A 19949-nucleotide genomic window follows, 5' to 3' on the forward strand; every position below is an offset into this window, starting at 1 on the left:
ATATTGCATGTAGGTATCAGGAACTATTCTTTGTGGCATCAGATACATTCTTAAAGCACATTGTGTTGAACAGGACCCACATTTTGGATCAGATGGTTCAAATTCCATCTTTTAACTTATTAATATGTGTAGGCTTGAGCAAATTATGTTCATCTCTAAACAGGTTGATTGCCTTATTTCTTAAATCCTGTATAGGATTTTCATACTTAAATGACATTCTTCTCTGGTAAACAGATATGAATAGTGATAGCATGCTTTATTGTTTGAACCTGAAAAGAATTTACAGGTTTTTAAAAATTTCACCCATCCACATTTTATGAGATAATTGAGTTGATGAATGAAATTTTTTAGTGCTGAGTTTTTTCTATACAAATTTCAGGAGCTTAGTGACATACCCCATTCTACTAAAACTTGATCTTCTTCATGGGAGCTGGAGAGCTTGCTGCTGGTTTTTTGTTTTGTTTTGTTTTTTTAATTTATTTTCCCCCCTTCCCCACCTTCCTCCCCCCCCCCAGTTGTCTGCTCTCTGTGTCCATTCACTGTGTGTTCTTCTGTGTCCACTTCTATCCTTATCAGCGGCACTGGGAATATGTGTCTCTTTTTATTGCGTCATCTTGCTGTGTCAGCTCTTCGTGTGTGTGGTGCCACTCCTGGGCAGGCTGCACTTTTTTCGTGCTGGGCGGCTCTCCTTATGGAGCACACTCCTTGCACGTGGGGATCCCCCACACGGGGGACACCCCTGCGTGGCAGGGCATTGCTTGCGCGCATCAGCACTGCACATGGGCCACCTCCACATTGGTCAAGGAGGCCCGGGGTTTGAACCACGAACCTCCCATGTGGTAGGCGGATGCCCTATCCATTGAACCAAATCCACTTCCTGCTGTTGGTTTTGATTGATTGATTTATCTATCTTTTTTATAGTTTACCTTAAAGTGTTAGATGACAATTCGATGTGCTGTTGTGTGTGTTTCAGATCTCAATTCCAGCTTTTTCGGTAACCCTAATAAAGAAAACCAAAACTGCCCTTCTCGTGCCAAATGCCCTGATCATAGAAACACTCAGAGACAGGGTGAGTACATGCAGAGCCAGGCTACCTTTGCTTGGTTTTCCTGCTCTGGGCTCTGTTGCCCTGGGGGTCCTCTTACCAGAACCACAAGTATCACCATAAAGACTATCATCTCCTGCAGTACATCAGGAGATGTTTTAGAAGACTCATTTAAAAATCATGCAGAGCCTTTAGATATGTATATACTGTTTCCCCTTACAGGGTGATTTAACTAATTTAATTGTTGCCAATTTTGAACTTCCTGCTGATTTCATTGTTCTTGCCTGACCAAGGTCAAAAATTTATTCTTTTCTGCCTTCCTTTTCCTTAACATGTTAGATCAGGCTAAATGGACATGTTCAGTTCCTTTAATATTAAAAACAACAAAACAGTCACCACCACCTTGTTAACAGGATGAAGGAAGGTAATACTGAAGAGTCCCTGGGGAGGAGGTGGCCATCCTCCGCAAATCTTAGTCACTGCCTCCCCAGAACAAATACATAAAACCTGTGCAGTCGCACCTTCAGGACCTGCCCCTTGCACCTCTTTGCTACCAGGTTGCCTCAGTTCCCTCTCTTCTATGTAGAAATTCTAGAGCTGCCATTGAGTGTTGAGCTACCCCAGAATGTCCAACCAGAAGTTATTTGCATTGGGAGCGATGTTTATTTTAGCACAGCAAGAGAGAGTGTTAATTCATTTGGTTTATTCGTTTCTCACTTGATTTTTTAAACAATGTTTTACATCCTATTTCTATAAAAATGTAAAGGCTACATTCCGCTTACAACCATATTTCTTAGAAATGGATAATTGTGAAGAAAAGAAGAAAGAAGATATTCTGATAAGCTAGGAAATACATTAATCTGTATTTGCTTTTTTTTTCTTTAATAATACTAGCTAACAAGCATTGAGTACTTACTCCTTGCCAGATATTCTGCTAAATGCTTTGCTTATATTTTCATATTTGCTGTACACAAGGAGGAAAAGTTACTGCTAAGAGTGGTTAAATTATATCTAGCTCTTTCATTGGTGAATGAGAGAGATAATTACATACTTGTGGAAAGGTCTGAAAAGAGTATGGCTCAATTAAATGGAGGAAGAGTGATTTCTATATTTTCTGAACTCATATTTTCTGAACTTCCCTAAGACAAGTAAATCTTGTGTATGGTAAAGTCACCCTATGTCATTTGTCTTCAAATTACTTGTCTAGTTTTGATTTTACTCACTTCATATAGCTTATTTATAGACATCCACTAGAAAAGCTCCATATTTGATCAATAGAGTACCTGGAAGTGGCTTGAAAAAGAACTAGCTTATTAAAATCATGGGGAAATTTTCCACAGAATCTAGGTCAGAGCAGAGATAGCAAACCCTCAGGAATTGTTAATTACCTTAAAACAAAAAAGGGAAAAAAAAGGAAAGGATGGGGAAAGACTTGAAAGAGGATCTTGCAAATATCTTTTAATGTCCAATCCTTTTTTTTTTCTCTCTGTGCTTGTTTGGGGAACCAGTGTCAGAATATTGGAACCTTCATTTGCCCTACATTTCTTTATTGCTTAAATTGAGTTTGGGGATCTTGTTGCCATTGTGGAGAAGTTTAGTTGCTTTATTCCAGGAATGAAATAAAAATTGTGTGACAAGAGTAAGATGAATGAAAATAAAGACCAGAGAAAGTTTTACATCATTTGAAAATGAAAAAATTATAAACATAGACCTTTTTGGATTCTGAACTTTTTCTTCTCGTCAGGCAGTATCTGTAAATAATTATTCTGTTTGTTTTTCAGTACATGTTTGTCTCCCTACTCTCCAGAGATTCAACATACAAACTACTAAAGTCTGTGTGTGGACACTTAGATGTGAGTGTAACATCCCAGAGCCTTAGTTTCTGTCTCTTTTCAGTATTTCTTATGGTTCAGTAGTTAATATGGTTTTTCTTTTTTTTTTTCAATAATTTCAGAATACAAGTGTTGGTAACAGTCCCAATCCATCTTCTGCTGAAAACAGTTTCCGGGCAGACCACCCTTCATCTCTTCCTCTGGTAAGTTACCTATGTAACTATCTAAATACAAAAGATAGGGAACGTGTCACACAATTTGGCTTCTCCTTATACATCAATTAGGATGCAGAACAAATTTAGTACCATAATATTAGAGGCACAGTTGAAGAAACTGGGCATAACTGTAAACAAGAAGGGGACCTAGGAGGCCATAAGCTTTTTTCAAGTAGTTGAAGATTTGTCCTGCAAAAGAAAATTGGCATGCTAGTGGACTGTCTTAGCAAGTTACTGGTTGCCAAATGTGTTCTTAAAGTCTTGCTCTGTTTGCTTGTCAATGTTGTTTTAGAGGTATTCGTAGTTCTATTTGGGGTCAGGCAAGATTCATCCCACCAATCATCGAATGTCTTCCATGTTTAAGGTATTGTGCTAACACACACTGTAAAGGTACCAGGAAAACTCAAAGCTAGTTTTTGCCTTCAAAGACATTACAGCTTACTAGAGAAGATGGAGCATAGACAGAAATAACTGCAAAAGAAGAAAGCTTTAATGCCCACTCATCTAACTTCCAAGAGAAGTCTAGCCATATTTTTCAAAATATATTCCTAAATTATCATGTTGAATGCTGAAAGAAGTAGGAACCCATAGTTCCAACATCTCCTGTGGATTTTTTTTTTTTTCGAAACTATTAAAAAGTAGTAGAATTGAAAACATACTGTTTTCATTTTCTCGGCTATTCAGTGGTTGACTTAAGCAATGGGAATTTAATAGCTCATGGTTTTGAGGCTAGGAGAAGTCCAAATCAAAGTCTCATCAAGGCAATCGATGCTTTCTTCCCACATCTGGCGCTCTGGGGCTGGCTGCCAGCAGTCCTTGGTCCTTGGCTCCTCCATCACCTGGGCAGCCTCTTCTGACCTCTCTGGTCTCTTCTGGATTTCACAGACTCTCAGCTTCTTACTGGTCTCACTATGGCTTTCTCTCCCCCCACCTCCCAGTATTTCACTCTGCTATTATAAAGGACTCCAGTAATAGGATTAAGACCCATCCTGATTCAGTTGGTCCACCTTGGTTGGTTTTTTTGTTGTTGTTTTTTTTTAAGGTTTATTTTTATTTATTTCTCTCCTCTCACCCCCCACCCCCTGCCTTGTCTGCTCTCTGTGTCCATTCACTACATGTTCCTCTGTGTTCGCTTGCATTCTTGTCAGCGGCACTGGGAATCTGTGTCTCTTTTTGTTATGGTCATCTTGTGTCAGCTCTGTGTGTGTGTGGCGCCACTCCTGGGCCGGCTGTGCTTTTTTCACGTGGGGCGGCTCTTCTTGCAGGGCGCACTCCTTGTGCATGGGGCTCCCCTACGTGGGGGACACGCCTGCGTGGCAAGGCGCTCCTTGTGCACATCAGCACTGCACGTGGGCCAGGAGGCCCAGGGTTTGAACCCTGAACCTCCTATGTGGTAGGCAGAGCTCTATCAGTTGAGCCAAATCCACTTGCCTGGGCCACCATTTAACTGAAATAACCCTACTTAAATGGGTCCACACCCACAGGAATGAATTAAGTTTAAGAACATGTGTTGGGAAGCGGATGTGGCTCAAGCCATTGACCTTTTGCCTACTACATGGTTGGTCCTCGGTTCAGTGCCCGGTGCCTCCTGGAAAAGATGAGCAAGACAGTGAGCTGGCATGACAGGAAGGTGCAGTGAGCTAGCACAACAAGATGACACAACAAGGAGACATGAAGAAAGACAATGAGAGACACAACAAAGCAGGGAGCTGAGGCGGTGGCTCAAGTGATCGAGGACCTCTCTCCTACATGGGAGGTCCCAGTTTTGGTTCCCAGTGCCTCCTAAAGAGAATACGAACAGACACAGAAAGCACACAGTGAACGCAAACAGTGAGGGAGGTAGGGAATGAATAAATAAAATAAATATTTAAAAAAGAAGTGTGTTACTGGGGTACATAGCTCCAAACTACCACATAATTTAAGAGTGTTCACAGTAGCATTATTCAAAGTAGCCAGAAATGGAAACAATCCAAATATCTAGGAACTGGTGAATAGGTAAACAAAATGTGTATATCCAGGGAAATGGATGTGGCTCAAGCAATTGGGCTTCCATCTACCATGTGGGAGGTCCACGGTTCAATTCCCAGGCTTCCTGGTGAAGGCAGGTTGACCTGAGCAGAGTGCTGGCCCATGTGGCAAGCTGACCCAAACAGCTGGCACAGCAACAACAAAAAGAGACACAGAGGAGAGAGAGTAAGAGATGCAGCAGACCAGAGAACTGAGGTGGCACAAGAGATTGGCACCTTTGTCCCACTCCGGAAGGTCCCAGGATCAGTTCCCAGTGCCGTCTAAAGAGAAGACAAGCAGACACAGAAGACTGCGCAGAAAATGGGGGAGGTGATAAAAAATAAGTCTCTTTTTAAAAATGTGTATGTCCATAAATAGAATTTTATTCAATAATAAAAAGGAATGAAGTACTTATACATGCTACAACATGAATGAACCTTGAAAATATTTTACTAAGTGAAAGATGCCAGTCACAAAGACCACATATTATATGATTCCATTTATATGAAATGTCCCCAAATAGGTAAGTCCGTAGAGACAGAAAGTAGATTAGTGCTTGCCAGGGGTTGGGGGAGAAAGGCATTGAGGGTGATGACTAATAGATAAGGGTTTTCTTTTGGGGGTTGTATCAGTCAGGCAAGGGGATGTTGATGCAAAGTACCAGAAATCTGTTCAGTTTTATAAAGGGTATTTATTTGAGGTAGAACCTTATAGCTACCAGGCCCTAAAGAGTCCATCTCAAGGTCCCATAAGAGGTACTTTCTTACCCAAAGTCATTTGCCATGTGTTGAGCAAGATGGTGGGCGATGTCTGCAAGGGTCCAGACTTCCTCCTCCTCTTCCGGCTCTGTGGTCCCAGCTTCTTCGCATATCAGCTGTAGGCTAGGATAAGTCTCATCTCTGCTGGGGCTTGTTTCTCTCCAGGCTCAGCTGCAACTGTAGAATCTCAGGCTCATTCTGTTCCCAGGACGTCTGCTGTGTCTACACAACAGTCTCTATTCCTCTGTGTTCTCCTGTGTATTTACTTCCTGGAGCTGCAGCATCAAAACTCAACTCTCCTCTGCTGTGTCATTTTCTTTCTGAGTCCCTGCCCCCTGGGGGACCTAGTGTATTAAAAGTAAAAGTGAAACCTCTGAATTTAATACAATCAAAGGGTATCATGAGCCCAGAGGAAGAAACCAGTTTACAAACATAATCAGTGTTTCTTTTTGGAGTTCATTAATAAGATCAAACTGCCACAGGGGTAATGGAAGAAATAGTCTGGAATATATAGTGGTGGTGCTTGCATTACATTGTAAATGTAGTAAAAACCACTGAATTGTACACTTGGTGAATTTTGTATCTATTTTATGTCAATTTAAAACAAAATCTACCTTAAAAGGGGGGAGAGGTTGGGGGTGGGAAGCAGTACAATAAAGAATTAAATATATGTGATTTAGAATCCAGCAGACCTGTTTTCAAATCTGGGCTCCACCCAGATGAACTATGTCATTGGACAAGCTCTTTTTTAACTGTGTGTCTGTGAAGATTAAATGCAGTCATTTAGGTAAAGAGCTTTGCATACTCCCTGACATGGTAGGCATTCAATAAGTCATTATTAAAAATGGAAGAAACTTTCATTTTTCAATTTTCTTCCCCTCTACATTTTGTGAGTGAACTTGAAATGGGTATTAAGATGGCCAAAAGTCAGCTAAGCTAGTTCAAGTTAAAAAATGAGTTATTTACTTACCAGATGACTCTCTTCTTCATCTGGCTGCTACTAAAATGGTTAAAAGCTCAGTCTAATTGTACCTTCACCTGGGCATTTTAATGGCAACCTTGTCTCTTTAGTTCTTAAGCACTTCCGAGGGAAACAGTGGCATACAAATTGGAACATCCCTGCTTTTTTCCTTACTCCCTTGTCATCCTTCTGTAATTTAAATGTTACAGTCAGTGACCCTATTTTACTTTTTGTTGATTTACTTGAAGGAAGAAAAAAAAGCTAAAACTTTCCTTTCAGGGTCTAATTTGCTGAAGCATGTTGCTTCAGCCAATACTCTTTTTAACTATAATTTAAGAATGTCTTTCTATCTGTCTCCATTTCAAATGTGCATTCTTTTTTCTTATATATGCCTTGTAGCAGTCGGTACTTCTCACTACAAAGTGCTAATGAGACTTCTCCAGCCTTTCATTGGAAGCTTTTGAATCATTAGTCCTCCAGTTTTTTCCTAGACATTTGTTGTTTCAAACAAGTTGGCCACTGTTTGTTGACAGAATTCTTCTGCCCCAAAAATCTTGGTTTTAATAACCGGATGCTAAGTGATGTGTTGGGACAATCCCAGTCTGGGATAATCCTTTGTTTTTTTCCTTATTTTATAGGTCAGATCTAATTGAAAAGGCTGGGGATTACAAAGGCTTGCCTGTTTAATAAGGGAAAACTGGTCTCTCTTCATTTCATTATTTTCCCATCAGGATTTCAATGATGAATTCTCAGATCTGGATGGAGTGGTCCAAGAAAGAAGGCAAAACATGGAAGGGTACAGCAGTTCTGGTTCTCAGACTCCTGAATCTGAGAACTCTCGAGGTCTGAAAAATCTTTATATTTTACTTAAAATTTAATTTTCCACAAAATGTCTCCATCCCACCCCTTAAAAAAATAAATAAATAAGCTCCTTATTTTCCTCATTAACAATTGGGAAGAGAGTCTAGAGAAAGGATAGTCTGAAAGTTAAAGGGAAAAGAATGGCCTCTGTGATAAAAATCCATTTCTCCTGTATATACATTTAACAAATGACTCTTAAATAGATAAAGTATTGGGGGATTTGAGAGAGATAAATATAGCATTTTCTTAACTCTTATTTTGGTGATATTCATTGTGAAGGCTGAATTGTCCCTGTGAATCAGCGACAGACTGTCCTTTTATCATTTTATTACTTACTTGCTTGAGTATTAGTTTTCTGTCCTAATCTGCAGTCACCTCAACCAACTTGTGAGACATTGCATTTATTTTCTTGGCTATTATGCATGTCAGTGGATTGATTTGCTTTCTGATTGATCCTATATTTTTAAATGCATTGGGGAGAAAATCACCTTGCCCCGTTTGGCTCGATAGATTTCCATGTGATGGAATCCCACACAGTTCTGAGTGTCTCCAAGGGAGAAGCAAAACCAGCTCGGGCAGATGCCCAGGTGAACAGAGTGCCTGAAGGGAAAGCCAAGAGTCTCCCTGCACATGGTAAAGAACTACTTTTTTCCCTTGCCCTCCCTTCCCATTGTAGGATTTTGCATATTGGTAACATTCATTTATCCAACAAACCCTACCCAGCACTGTGTGGAAGGGATACAAAGGTGAACAGCTTTCGTGGAGGCCACTTCACTATTCTGAATACTTGGAAATTGTGATTCAAAAATTACTGGTAAAATTCAAATTATTTAGTATTTTCTAATTATGCCAAAAACTAGTTACCAGTGATACTGATCTGAGAGCAAGGACAGTGTCTATAATGCCAGCCACTGTGGCTCCAACACAATGCTTCATACAGAGAAAATGCCCAATAAGGAATTAGAACTACTGGCTAAAAGGAGAATTGGAAGGCTTCGTTTAATATTTTCTCTGATTTCCATTATTTGCGAGTAATTATCTCTCTCAAGCGCCTCTTCCCAATAGGGATATTGCTAGATGAAGTCAGTGTCTTGTGGTTTTTAAACTGTTTCTTTTTGTTTTACACCCAACAGGTCAGTCAGAAACCATTGGGATTTTATATCAAGTCAAGTCTCAAAAATGCCCGACTCTCCACCATCTTCTTCTATTCTACGCAATTGTGTAAGCAAATAAATTTACTGTTAGTGACTTAAAACAGTGATTCAGTTCTCTGAAGGAATAAGTTCTTCACATGGCCAAGAGCAGTGGTAAACCTCAGCGGTCACTAATAATGACCCAAATATTTCCTTTAATAATTTTTGTCTCCTACCTCAACATTTTTTTTTCTTAAACTTAGACCATATTCTCCTGTTCATCTTCTTCTTATTTAAGGAAATAGTTAGCCAGGGGAAGGAAAAGCAAAATGGCTGTGCCGATCAAGCATAGGGCTAAGTTCTGAGTCAGTAATATTAGTTGGGAAATTATTCCGTGAATTATGAAGCATTTTTGTCTTTATTTTTCTGTACAGCCCATTTCCTCTGGATAGAGGCCAAATCAACTTGGAAATTTCATCCTCTTTCCTTAAAACTTAGGCACTGATGTTTTTAACTTCCCCCATCAGCTTCCAGTCAGATACCTGTTGTTCTTCTGAAAGTAGGCTAACCCAGTTCTAGGCTATCCCTCACAACCAAGGACCAATATACCCAGTCTGGTTTCCAGATCAAGTTGTGAGTTGCTAGAGAACAAGGCTGGGCACTCAATAGTTAGGCCCCTCGAGCAGAGAGAGGTAGTACCATGTGGGAGGAGGGGCACTGACTTGGTAAGCCAGCTTGGTTCTGCTTTGAACACCCGTATCAGAATGACATTTCTTGTAAAATGGGGAATTGGGGCTGGAGGATTTTAAGTCCCTTTCTAGCCTAAATTTTTGGGACAAGCATCAGCCTATTGAAAAAAGACGTCTTTTTAAATCTCATCACTAAGTTATTTTGGAATATGCCTTGCCTCAAATGTATGGCTTTGATTCTCAGTTTATCTTTTTATGAACATCAGGTCCTGGTAATTAACCTGTTGGGAACTGCTCTTTTATCCCCTTCCAGTGTCTGTGCGCTAATCATCTCTACCTTCTACATGAGATACAGAATTAATACTCTGGAGGAGCGCCTGGGGTCATTAACCTCTGTCGTGGACACCCGCAGTACTGAGTAAGACAGTACCCTCCAGTGCTATCTATCATTGGCTTCCTACTCATGCTCGTATAATGTTTGACCTGAGTTTCGCATCCTCCTTAGCAAACATTAATTGAGGATACATTCTGCATGAGATGTTTTGTGGGAGTGTCCTAGCAGTGAATGGCCTGACCCTGCACTATTCTTGAGTTGCTATAGTGTTGCCAGTGGCGGGGTAAGAAACAAGCCAAATTTTACATTGTCTTGTTCAGTTACCCTAAGAGTCAATTGTGACCTTGGCCTATTTATTAAAATATACAAGTTTATTGTAGAAAACTGGCACTGAGTAAAGACATTCATAGAAAAAAAGCAATTCAAGTGGCTCAGTACATTTCATCACACATAATTCTTTATCTTACTCATTTATTCACAAAACTGTTGACCACTATAAAGATCCATGTAACTAGTAACTAGTTGAATGTGTCTGTGAAGATCTTCCATTACTGTCATTTTTTAACTTGCCTGACCTAATTAAAGTTATTCAGACATAGAACTTTTTCCTTTAATCCATTTATGAGAGAATTTTGACACCTTGCCTGAAAAGTAAAATCAGTTATTCCATGTTAGAAGGCATACTTTTCGTCCAAGTTTTAAAGATAGAGATATTTCTTTACAAAGTAGCTACCACATGCTAGAGATAACATATATCTGGGCCCACCAGTACAGTCTGATTCAGAGGTCTGGGGTAGAGCCTGAGGTTTTATAGCACTAACGAGTTCCCAGGTGACGCTAATAGGGCTGAGCCAGGTCCGCACTTTGAGAACCGCTGTATTATACCACGCAAGGGTCTTCCTTTACTGTCTAAAATTTACCTAATGTTCTTGTTCTGTGTTCTGGATCATGCTGGCATGCAGGTTATGTTTGAATCGTAAATATAGATTTGAGCCAATAAAATACAGTAGCCTAATGAATGGTTATACCCTGCCCTTACTCCCTCCCTCATCTTTTTCAAGATGTTAACACAATTAGAGGTAGGAAGTGACTGTAGTAGCGCAGACTGTTAGTCCACTCTTGGATAAGGAATTGAGTTTATTTGAAAAATGTAACTTCTTTCCTGTTGTCATTTAATTAACTTGATGATAAGGGGGAAATGCCACTAACAGAAGCAAGTAGAATATTCATTGTACTATTCAAACAATCCAGGAAGAAGTATAATCTGAAAAATACTCATTTAAAGGAAAAATCACAAAGATCACATATGTCTTGAGGTCAGGGAACACCCGTGATGGATAGGTCTGTTAATAAACCACTTGTACGGGACCTGAGCTTCTCCTGGTTCTTATTTCTTCCTGGGTAATTAATCTGTGCTGCCCAGGTAGCTAAGTCCACGTGGGTAACTGGATTCTTCAGTTACTGAAGAGCCAGCCTTTTGAACCCATGCATTGTAGACCCCTCAGTGGGACTGATCTGTCCAAGATTCCTAGTTCAGGGATGAGGACATAGCTGCTACTGAGAATCCCGTGTTGATAAATCAGCTCTCTGGGGGCTCTCTCAGATCCCTCATCCAGAAAAGGAAGGATTTAGATTATTTCCTTTGTGGTGTCTTAAGATTTTGATTGCATAGGTTAAAGATAAAAGTGTTTCAGTACTTGTAAATAGAAAAACATTCTGATTGCCTTCTTACCATTTAAACCGATAATTTACCAAATGCCTATATGTCAGAAATGGGACTTTTGTTAAAGTAATTGGACTTGTCACTGCCATCTAAACAATTAACAGCTAAAATTAAATTACAGCCAAGAAATAGAGAGAACTGACCCATGGTTCTTAAACTTAACATGAAAATCTGATAATGGCTAAAGCCATTTCTCCAGGAAAATGTACATACATCTCCAAATTTCCTACAGTTTTAGTTGGTACAGGATTCCCAACAGCCCCCACAGTCAAAGCCCATGCCATAAATAGTCAAATGGTAACTAATGAATGCATATGTTAGGCTGCCAACAAAAGCAATTACATTTGTAGGGCAAGTCTCAAAGTAAAACACAAAAATCTCACACTTCAGTAGAAGTTCAATTAACCAGATGAAAGACATTCTAAGCATTCTGAAAGTTCTAGTGTAATTGTCTCCCTCTTCCATAAAAATCTGTCTTTGACTAAAAACAGCAATAATACTTGCAAATTTTTGCTGTGGTGGAGATAAAGATGATGTTAGGGGGAAGCGGACATGGCCCAGTGGTTAGGGCATCCATCTACCACATGGGAGGTCCAAATCCCGGGCCTCCTTGACCCGTGTGGAGCTGGCCCATGCTCAGTGCTGATGCGCACAAGGAGTGCCATGCCACGCAGGGGTGTCCCCGTGTAGGGGAACCCCACGCTCAAGGAGTGTACCCCGTAAGGAGAGCTGCCCAGAGCAAAAGAAAGTTTAGCCTGCCCAAGAATTGGCGCCACACACACGGAGAGCTGACGCAACAAGATGACACAACAAGAAGAAACACAGTTTCCCGTGCCGCTGACAGACAACAGAAGCAGACAAAGAAGAACACGCAGCAGCAAATAGATACAGAGAACAGACAACTGGGGTGGGGGATGGGGGGAGAAATAAAATAAAATAAATTTTTTTTAAAAAAAAGATGATGTTAGGGGCTTAAAAGAGGGTTTAAGAAACAATGTGATTGAGAATAGTTGTCTGATTTTTCTTTGGAAACTCAGTCACCAACATATCTACTTAAATAAAAGTAGCTGAAGGGAAGCGGATTTGGCTCAATGGGTAGAGCGTCCACCTACCACATGGGAGGTCCATGGTTCAAATCCAGGACCTCCTGAACTGTGTGATGAGCTGGCCCACGTGCAGTGCTGAAGCACACAAGGAGTGCCCTGCCATGCTGGGATCTCTAGGGGAGCCCAATGTGCAAGGAGTACACCCCGTAAGGAGAGCTCACGCAGCAAGATGACACAACAAAAAGAGACACAGGTTCCTGATGCCACTGACAAGAATACAAGTGGACACAGAGGAACATACAGCAAATGGACACAGAGCAGACAACTGGAGGGGTGGGAGAGAAGGGGAGAGAAATTTTTTTTTTTTAAGTAGCTTAAGAGATTTCTAGCTGTGCTTTTAGGAATTAGTCCCCTAAACAACGAAACTGGAGTATGTGAATTGTACAGTGCCTTTCTGATGTTAACAAGTGAAATGCTCACGCTCTTCTGTTATAGCCAGTTTTTTTGTTCAAATAAATTTAAAATGTGTTCATTTCACTTTTTCCTTTGTGGTCCCTGCCCATAAAAATTTCTCTTTGTTCTTACAGGCAGACAGCACCATCGGGCCTGGGGTCACAAGTACAACTGAATGTGGAAGTCCTCTGCCAAGAGCTTACAATTAACATAATGAAGTTGGAAAAGGTGACCAATATCTTTTGTGGGTGTGGACAATAACAGTAGTGCCTGACAGATGCCATAGGTCGCGTTCCATGTGCAGGAAGTCAATCTAAATGAACAAACTAGGCAAGGGGTTGCATAGGAAGTGCATAGGAAAAGTTTTTATTTCCACAAAGAAATAATTTTTAATCTCATTTTCCTTGAAATGCATGGTCTTGTTGGCCTGTCTCTTATTTTTCCTTCTCAGTTAAAAATAATTCTCTGTGCTCATACCCAGTGGTACGTGGCTGCTGTCTCTGAAGCTCAGTGTCAGGACACAGTAGGGAGTGAACTGGGGACCCATGGCCCTGGCCAGAAGGGCAGCCCCAACTCAGCCCAAGCTGATTTTTTCCAGTATATAAACTACTATGTTCAATCTTTATTGTAGCCCTGTGAGATAGGTGTAATTGTCCTTAACTGATAGAGGGAAAAAATCAAAGTTTCAAAGTTAGTTTGCTCAGGATGATACATCTAGAGAGTTGGCAGACCTGGAGTTCGAACCAGCCTGTTAGATCCAAAGGAGCTCTTGGAAATCCTCTGCTTTACTGCTTCTCAGAATCCAGTCTTCAGCTGTGTCGATAAGTCCCCTGATGTACCTTTACCTCTAAAAGTGTTTTCCTACAGAGCGCCTTTAGAAGTGTGTCCTTACTTCCTGGCATTCTTAGAGGTCAAGAGGAGGGTGAACAAGGAAAAGAAGATAGGCAAAGGAGAATTTCCCCAAAAGTTAGACCTAAGTAACATTCCTTAGATTCTTCTCCTTTCAACATTTTTATCACTTCCCATCTGACAACTCTGTTGTTTTTAATCTTTCAGAAAGGCGGTAAGTGGAGCATCAAGTGTTCATTTAGAATGCTCGCACACATTCCCAGCATGTGGTAGCTTTACATCACAGTGCAGGTGCCTTACTTGAGAATGAACACAAAATGCAAATGAGTGAAATCATCTTTGTTTTGCCACAGTGCATATTATCATCATTTGACTAAACATTGAGAGCAAAGGAATTTCCAAACTGCTGGTCTAAACCAAGTCTTGACAGATAATTCATATTAAATCATAGTTTCTATGGGCAAACTTGACGTTTTTTTCTCTTTTAAATCTAAAGTCAGCCTAGAGAAGGTATGGGTTAATTACCAGAATTTTTTTCCTTTCTAAAATGTTAAATTCTGAGAATTGAAGATAAATGCATTTTTTTTTTTTAAGTACAAATGTTTGGCTTTCATGCTGGCCTAGAAAATGGGGGTGTTAATTTTCAGATGTGTTCACTCTGACACACAAATGTGTTCTTTGTGTTGAAAGCATACAGGATTCCTGGTGCCTTCCTTTGCATTTCTTCCCACTCTCCTGCCGAGCCTGGCCAGGACACCTCATTCTGTGATTAGAAAACAGAAAAGAGAAGGGCTAATTCACATCAGGCAGACAGATGGCCGTGTCTGGTCCACAGCTGCAGACAACCCAGCTGCTCCACAAGGGAGGCAAATGGTGCCGGTGGAGATCACCTTTGCCCCAAAGCAGAATTGGTAAAAAGTGGATTTGGAGTCAAAATGCACAAATTGAAGTTCTAAAAAGTTAAGAACTGCCCACATTACTCAAAGGAATCTAACCATAAGAAATAGGCCATACCCATGTTGTTACTGGTCAACCCCTCAAACAATTGGGTAATAGTATGGCACATCGTTGTAGTAAAAGAGCAGGTACAAACCGTGGGAAGGTCTGGGACACATATCCGTTCTAACATTCCTTTTATTCAGTACTAACAGTTCCTTTCTCTTCTCCTTCAGGGAGTGATAAATCTAAGCCTCAAGATCTTCCCCTGCTTATAACTTTCTTCTTTCTGTCCATGGCATTGCTGCCCTTCTTGTCATCTTCATTGGAAATCTGAGAATAATTTTTAACTCCTTCCTCTTTTTCACTTGCCAATTGACTAATTAGTTGACAAGTCTCATGAAGTCTGTCTTCAAATGTCTCCTCAGTATTCTATTTCCATTGGCCGTGGAACTGGCACCATCCCAGTTCACTCAGGTCCTTTATGACAAGTCTGACTCTTGTGGATTAGGGTCTTGTTATGGTTTTTATATACATTTTTCCTGATTACTACTGAGGTTGAACATCTTTTCATACATTTATTGGCCATTCTGGTTTTCGCTTATAAATTCCCAATTTATAGCCTTTGTTTTACTTTGGATTTTTTTTGCCTTGGTGTGTTATTAATACATTTTGGATATCAGTCCTTTGTTTCATTTCTTTTTCTACTGTCCCACTCCTGTTTCTTCTCACTTATCCTTGGTCCTGAGGAATAGACGTTACATAGGGAAAGCATGAAGCGGAAATGGGGGGGAAGGCCCACCTTATGGGTGAAGAAGTAAAGAATTCTTTTCTCACTACTGGAAGCAGCATTAATGGTGGAAAGGTTTAGTAGAAGGAGCAAAAAGTCTGGAGTCAGACTTTTGTTCATATCACTGCTCTGCCACTTACTACCCTTGTAACTGGCCACTTAGCCTCCCCAGCCCGCGTTTTCATGTGTAAACCCTGCCCCTTGGTGTTGGCGTGAAGATAAGGCAAGAATGCATGAAGTGCCTGGTACATAGATCCTGTCCTCCTCCTTGTCCTGTGTGTGCCTGTGGGACATTACGGACTGTCTCTGCAAGAGAGGAATTTATTAACTTTCTCCGGAAACCAAGGAGTTCCTTAATCCCATCACAGTATTGACTGCTGAGAATTCCTTGCTCTGAAATCTTTAAAGTCCATATATTTAGCCAATATTGAGCACATTTTAAATGTCCAACATTAGGCTGTATTCTTGAGATCCAAAGAATGGCATGTTCTCTGCCCCTATGAAATTCATAATCTTATGGAGAAATGATACCTAATAAGAACCTTGTGGAGAGAGAATACTTAGTAGGACCTTGGTTTTTTGTGTGTTTTTTTTTTTTTTTTTTTTTTTTGAATGATTAAAACCATCGCATGGACTCTGGACAGACCAATTTCCTCTTATCTCTGAATGTTTTTGGGTCACACCTGGTGTTGCCAGTCTTCGTTCTTTTTCTTCAGTCTTGTTTCTGTGTCTCTACTGACATTTTCATTTTTGTGCCACTTCTTTTTTCTCAGCCCTATCTCTTTTCATTTTAAAGTGAATTGTCAAACAGAGTTCTAGTTCTGAAAAAGCACTTACTTGCCTCATCTAAATTTAACCCTCGGGTGGTTTTTTATTCCAGACTACATTAATCCCGAGCATTGCATAGGCCATAGCAGATAGCCCTTAATATACCCTGTTCTGTTTGATAATAGAAGTTTCTTTTTTTATTATTCCAAGATACAAAACAACTTACAAAAGCTGCTGGAGAACAATGACTGACGGACCTGGTTTTTGGACCAACATAATACCTCAAGCTTCCCTTTGAAGAAGGTGCTCCCGAGGCCTTCTGGTGGACAGCTCCCTGCTGGTCAGTGGAGTGAGTGATGAAATCCAAAGCCGTGTTTGCACTTGGCGGTCTCCAGCTCAGGAAAGGAACCTTTGAATCCTGTGCAATAAAAATTGACCTTGACTCTGAGAAAGTTTTCACTGCTGCTGTCTGAAGAAAACCAGATCCATTTCTGGAGGTTTCCAGGAAGGGCCTGATGGACACTCTTGGATGATTGTGGGTCAGCAGGTACCATGAAGGTGACATCCAGCACACTCCACCCCATGCTTCTCAGTCTTTCCCACCCTCTTTTCTCTCCTTTATACCCCTTATAACCAATCTTCAAACTAAGGGATATGTCATATACCAATGTACCTGATATGATCCTTTGAGGAATTAGCCATGATTCTCCAGAAAAGAATACCCACCTTTTGTTTTTCTTTTTTTTTTCCCTGCTGCTCGTTATTTTTCTGGTTTCAATCACCTATGTATCTTAACTTCTCAATTCAGTATTGACAAGAATATTTTTTTGTTATATTCCTGTGACTAATACCTAATGGAGTGATTTTGCCCACCTGAGGTCAAACTAAATCAAACTTACTTTGAAAGCAAAACTAATCTTTCAACCCAAAAATATAATAGTGATTTAACACAGGATGGAACATACTGAATTCTCAAGGTTATAGGTGACCTATACTAGCAGTTTTGAAACAGGGCATCTATACTGATGACAGCAGGTTTTTCTCCTTTACTACCTAAGATAAGGAAATAACTGGTGGTTTGCTAACTTCTCTTACCATGTGGGTTGGCTGGTTTTTATTAATAATTAGGTAGGATACCATAAGATATGTATGTGTAAAAGATAATCTGTTTCTATCTGCAATGCATTTTATAATCATTTCTATGAAATGTATTTTGTTTAATCAGATACACTAATAAATGAATTGGTTACATCATTTGTATTTTTTAGCCTGCTGGTCAAGAACTGTGCCTGGTGCACCACTGGCTTTTAATAAATGCTCATTGGTTAAAATGCCCTGCTAACACTGTGTGTTATCAATTTGTCAATTCTTTTAACTAAGACTTAATATGCTTTATAATGGTTTCTCCACCTCCTCTCTACTACAAATTCACTTCATACTTCTTTCCTCTCGTTTATTAATTTCAAAACTCAAATATGATTTAAGTTCTTGGGTTAGAATGGGATAGTGGAAAGAAAATGAACTCTGAAGTCAGAAGATAAATGTCTCATTTCTGGGTCCACGAGCTGTATGACCTTAAGCAGTATATTTGGCCATTTTACCCCATTTTGTTGATGGAACTAAAAGAACGTACAAAGAGAGTCATTGTGAGAATTAAATGTGATAATGTCCCTAAAGCACATAGCCATTGTCAGGCAAATAGTAAATTTTCAAAATCAGTACCACATTCATTATATTTAAGGCATGTCTGACATTCCAGTTTTATAAAAGTTCTATATTGCTGCTTTACATTCAAAACTCACTCAGAGATTCAGGAAGGGGTCAGCCACCTCTGGAAAACAATTTTACAACTGTATGAAGAATCTTACAAAGGTTCAAATTTCACTGAATTAATATTCTGCCATCTAGCAATTTATCTTAAAGCAATAATCTGAGATATGGTCAAGATTTATATATAAGAAGACTCTTTGAAGCCTCATGACAACTAAATATTAGAGAAAACAGTCAATAATAGAAGGGCTAAAATGATGGGAAGCAGACATGGCTCAACTGATAGAGCATCTGCCTACCGTATGGGAGGGTCCAGGCTTTGATACCGAGGGCCTCCTGACCCACGTGGTGAGCTGGCCCATGCACAGTGCTACTGTGCACAAGGAGTGCCATGCCATGCGCAAGGAGTGCACCCTGCAAGGAGAGCCGCCCTGCATGAAAAAAGCGCAGCCTGCCCACACATGGAGAGCTGACACAGCAAGATGACACAACAAAAAAGAAACAGTTTCCTGGTCCCGCTAAGGGTGCAAAAAGAAACACAGCGAGTGGACACAGAGCAGACGGGGGGGGGGGGGGAAGGAAAGAAATCTTAAAATGATATAGCTGTCTAGAATTGTATTGTCAAAGTCAAAGCTTTATGACAACTAAATATTAGAGAAATAGTCAATAATAGGGTTAAATGATATAGCTATCTAGAATTATATTGTAAAGTCTGGCATGAAAATACATAAAATGACATTGAAAGGGCAGAACATAGTATGGTACCAATTTTATGAAGAAAACCATATTTGTGTATGTACACTCATATATACATAGAAACACATTGACTTTTTCTGTTTACCAAATTTGTATAATGAGCAGTTACTATATTTTAAAGTCAGATAAGGAGTTAATTGAAAAGACGGGGTGACTCTCAACAGAGAATCAGATCTTACAATGGCACTGGCACTGCTGCTGGTTCTGCACCAGGAGCTTTTTGTTACATCTACCACCACAGGTGACTTTCAGAAAGAGAGTCCCATTGTTCCCAGGTTTAACAGTTTTCCTTTTTGGGGGTGTTGGTGGTGGTGGTGATAGTGTTGGTGGATGGTTGAGTGGTTTTTATATTTCATTACTAGCTCCCAAGTCAATCTGGTGCAAGTGGATCGAAATGGTAAAACCCAGGTCATGTGTCGTATGTCTGCATGTCAACTGCAAGGAAGCATAAAAAAGCAAGTATCTAAATTTTCTAGCCTCTACCACCTAAACACAAAAGTAAAGCATTCTGGGAAGCGGTTGTGGCTCAACTGATAGAGTGTCCGCCTACCATATGGGGGATCCAGGGATTGATACCCAGGGCCTCCTGACCCGTGTGGTGAGCTGGCCCATGCGCAGTGCTGCTGTGTGCAAGGAGTGCTGTGCCATGCAGGGATGTCCCCCACAGAGGGGTGCCCCACATGCAAGGAGTGTTCCCCGCAAGGAGAGCCTCCCTGTGTAAAAAAAGCGCAGCTCGCTCAGGCGTGGCACTGCACACAGAGAGCTGACACACAGCAAGATGACGCAACAAAAAAAGGCAACACAGTTTCCCAGTGCTGCGTGACAAGAATGCAAGTGGACACAGAAGAACACACAGCGAATGGACACAGAACAGACAATGGGGGGAAGGGGAGAGAAATAAATCTTAAAAAAGCATTCTAACATAGTAAGGGGTTTCAAATGCTAAGTCACCAAAATAATGGCAAATGTCCACATTATACTTACCTTAGAAATGGGTATTAACTCCTAAAATCAGAAAAAAAT

General features: G+C 40.4%; 1 protein-coding gene across 2 annotated transcripts in view; it reads left to right on the plus strand.

Moving 5' to 3' along the window:
- The window catches only part of GRAMD2B (GRAM domain containing 2B), a 115737-nt gene extending 97995 nt beyond the window's left edge, over positions 1–17742 (plus strand). For both annotated transcript variants that reach the window (XM_012527952.4, XM_004448150.5), the window contains exons 6-14: positions 974–1069; positions 2827–2898; positions 3000–3080; positions 7550–7661; positions 8190–8312; positions 8813–8900; positions 9815–9919; positions 13192–13285; positions 16611–17742. In XM_012527952.4, coding sequence (XP_012383406.2) covers positions 974–1069; positions 2827–2898; positions 3000–3080; positions 7550–7661; positions 8190–8312; positions 8813–8900; positions 9815–9919; positions 13192–13285; positions 16611–16652 — 813 coding nt within the window. In that variant the 3' untranslated portion in view covers positions 16653–17742. The remainder of the gene's footprint in view (positions 1–973; positions 1070–2826; positions 2899–2999; positions 3081–7549; positions 7662–8189; positions 8313–8812; positions 8901–9814; positions 9920–13191; positions 13286–16610) is intronic.
- Positions 17743–19949: the final 2207 nt, after the last annotated feature.

The sequence above is a fragment of the Dasypus novemcinctus genome, chromosome 2 (assembly GCF_030445035.2).
Source record: "Dasypus novemcinctus isolate mDasNov1 chromosome 2, mDasNov1.1.hap2, whole genome shotgun sequence".
Taxonomy (NCBI): domain Eukaryota; kingdom Metazoa; phylum Chordata; class Mammalia; order Cingulata; family Dasypodidae; genus Dasypus; species Dasypus novemcinctus.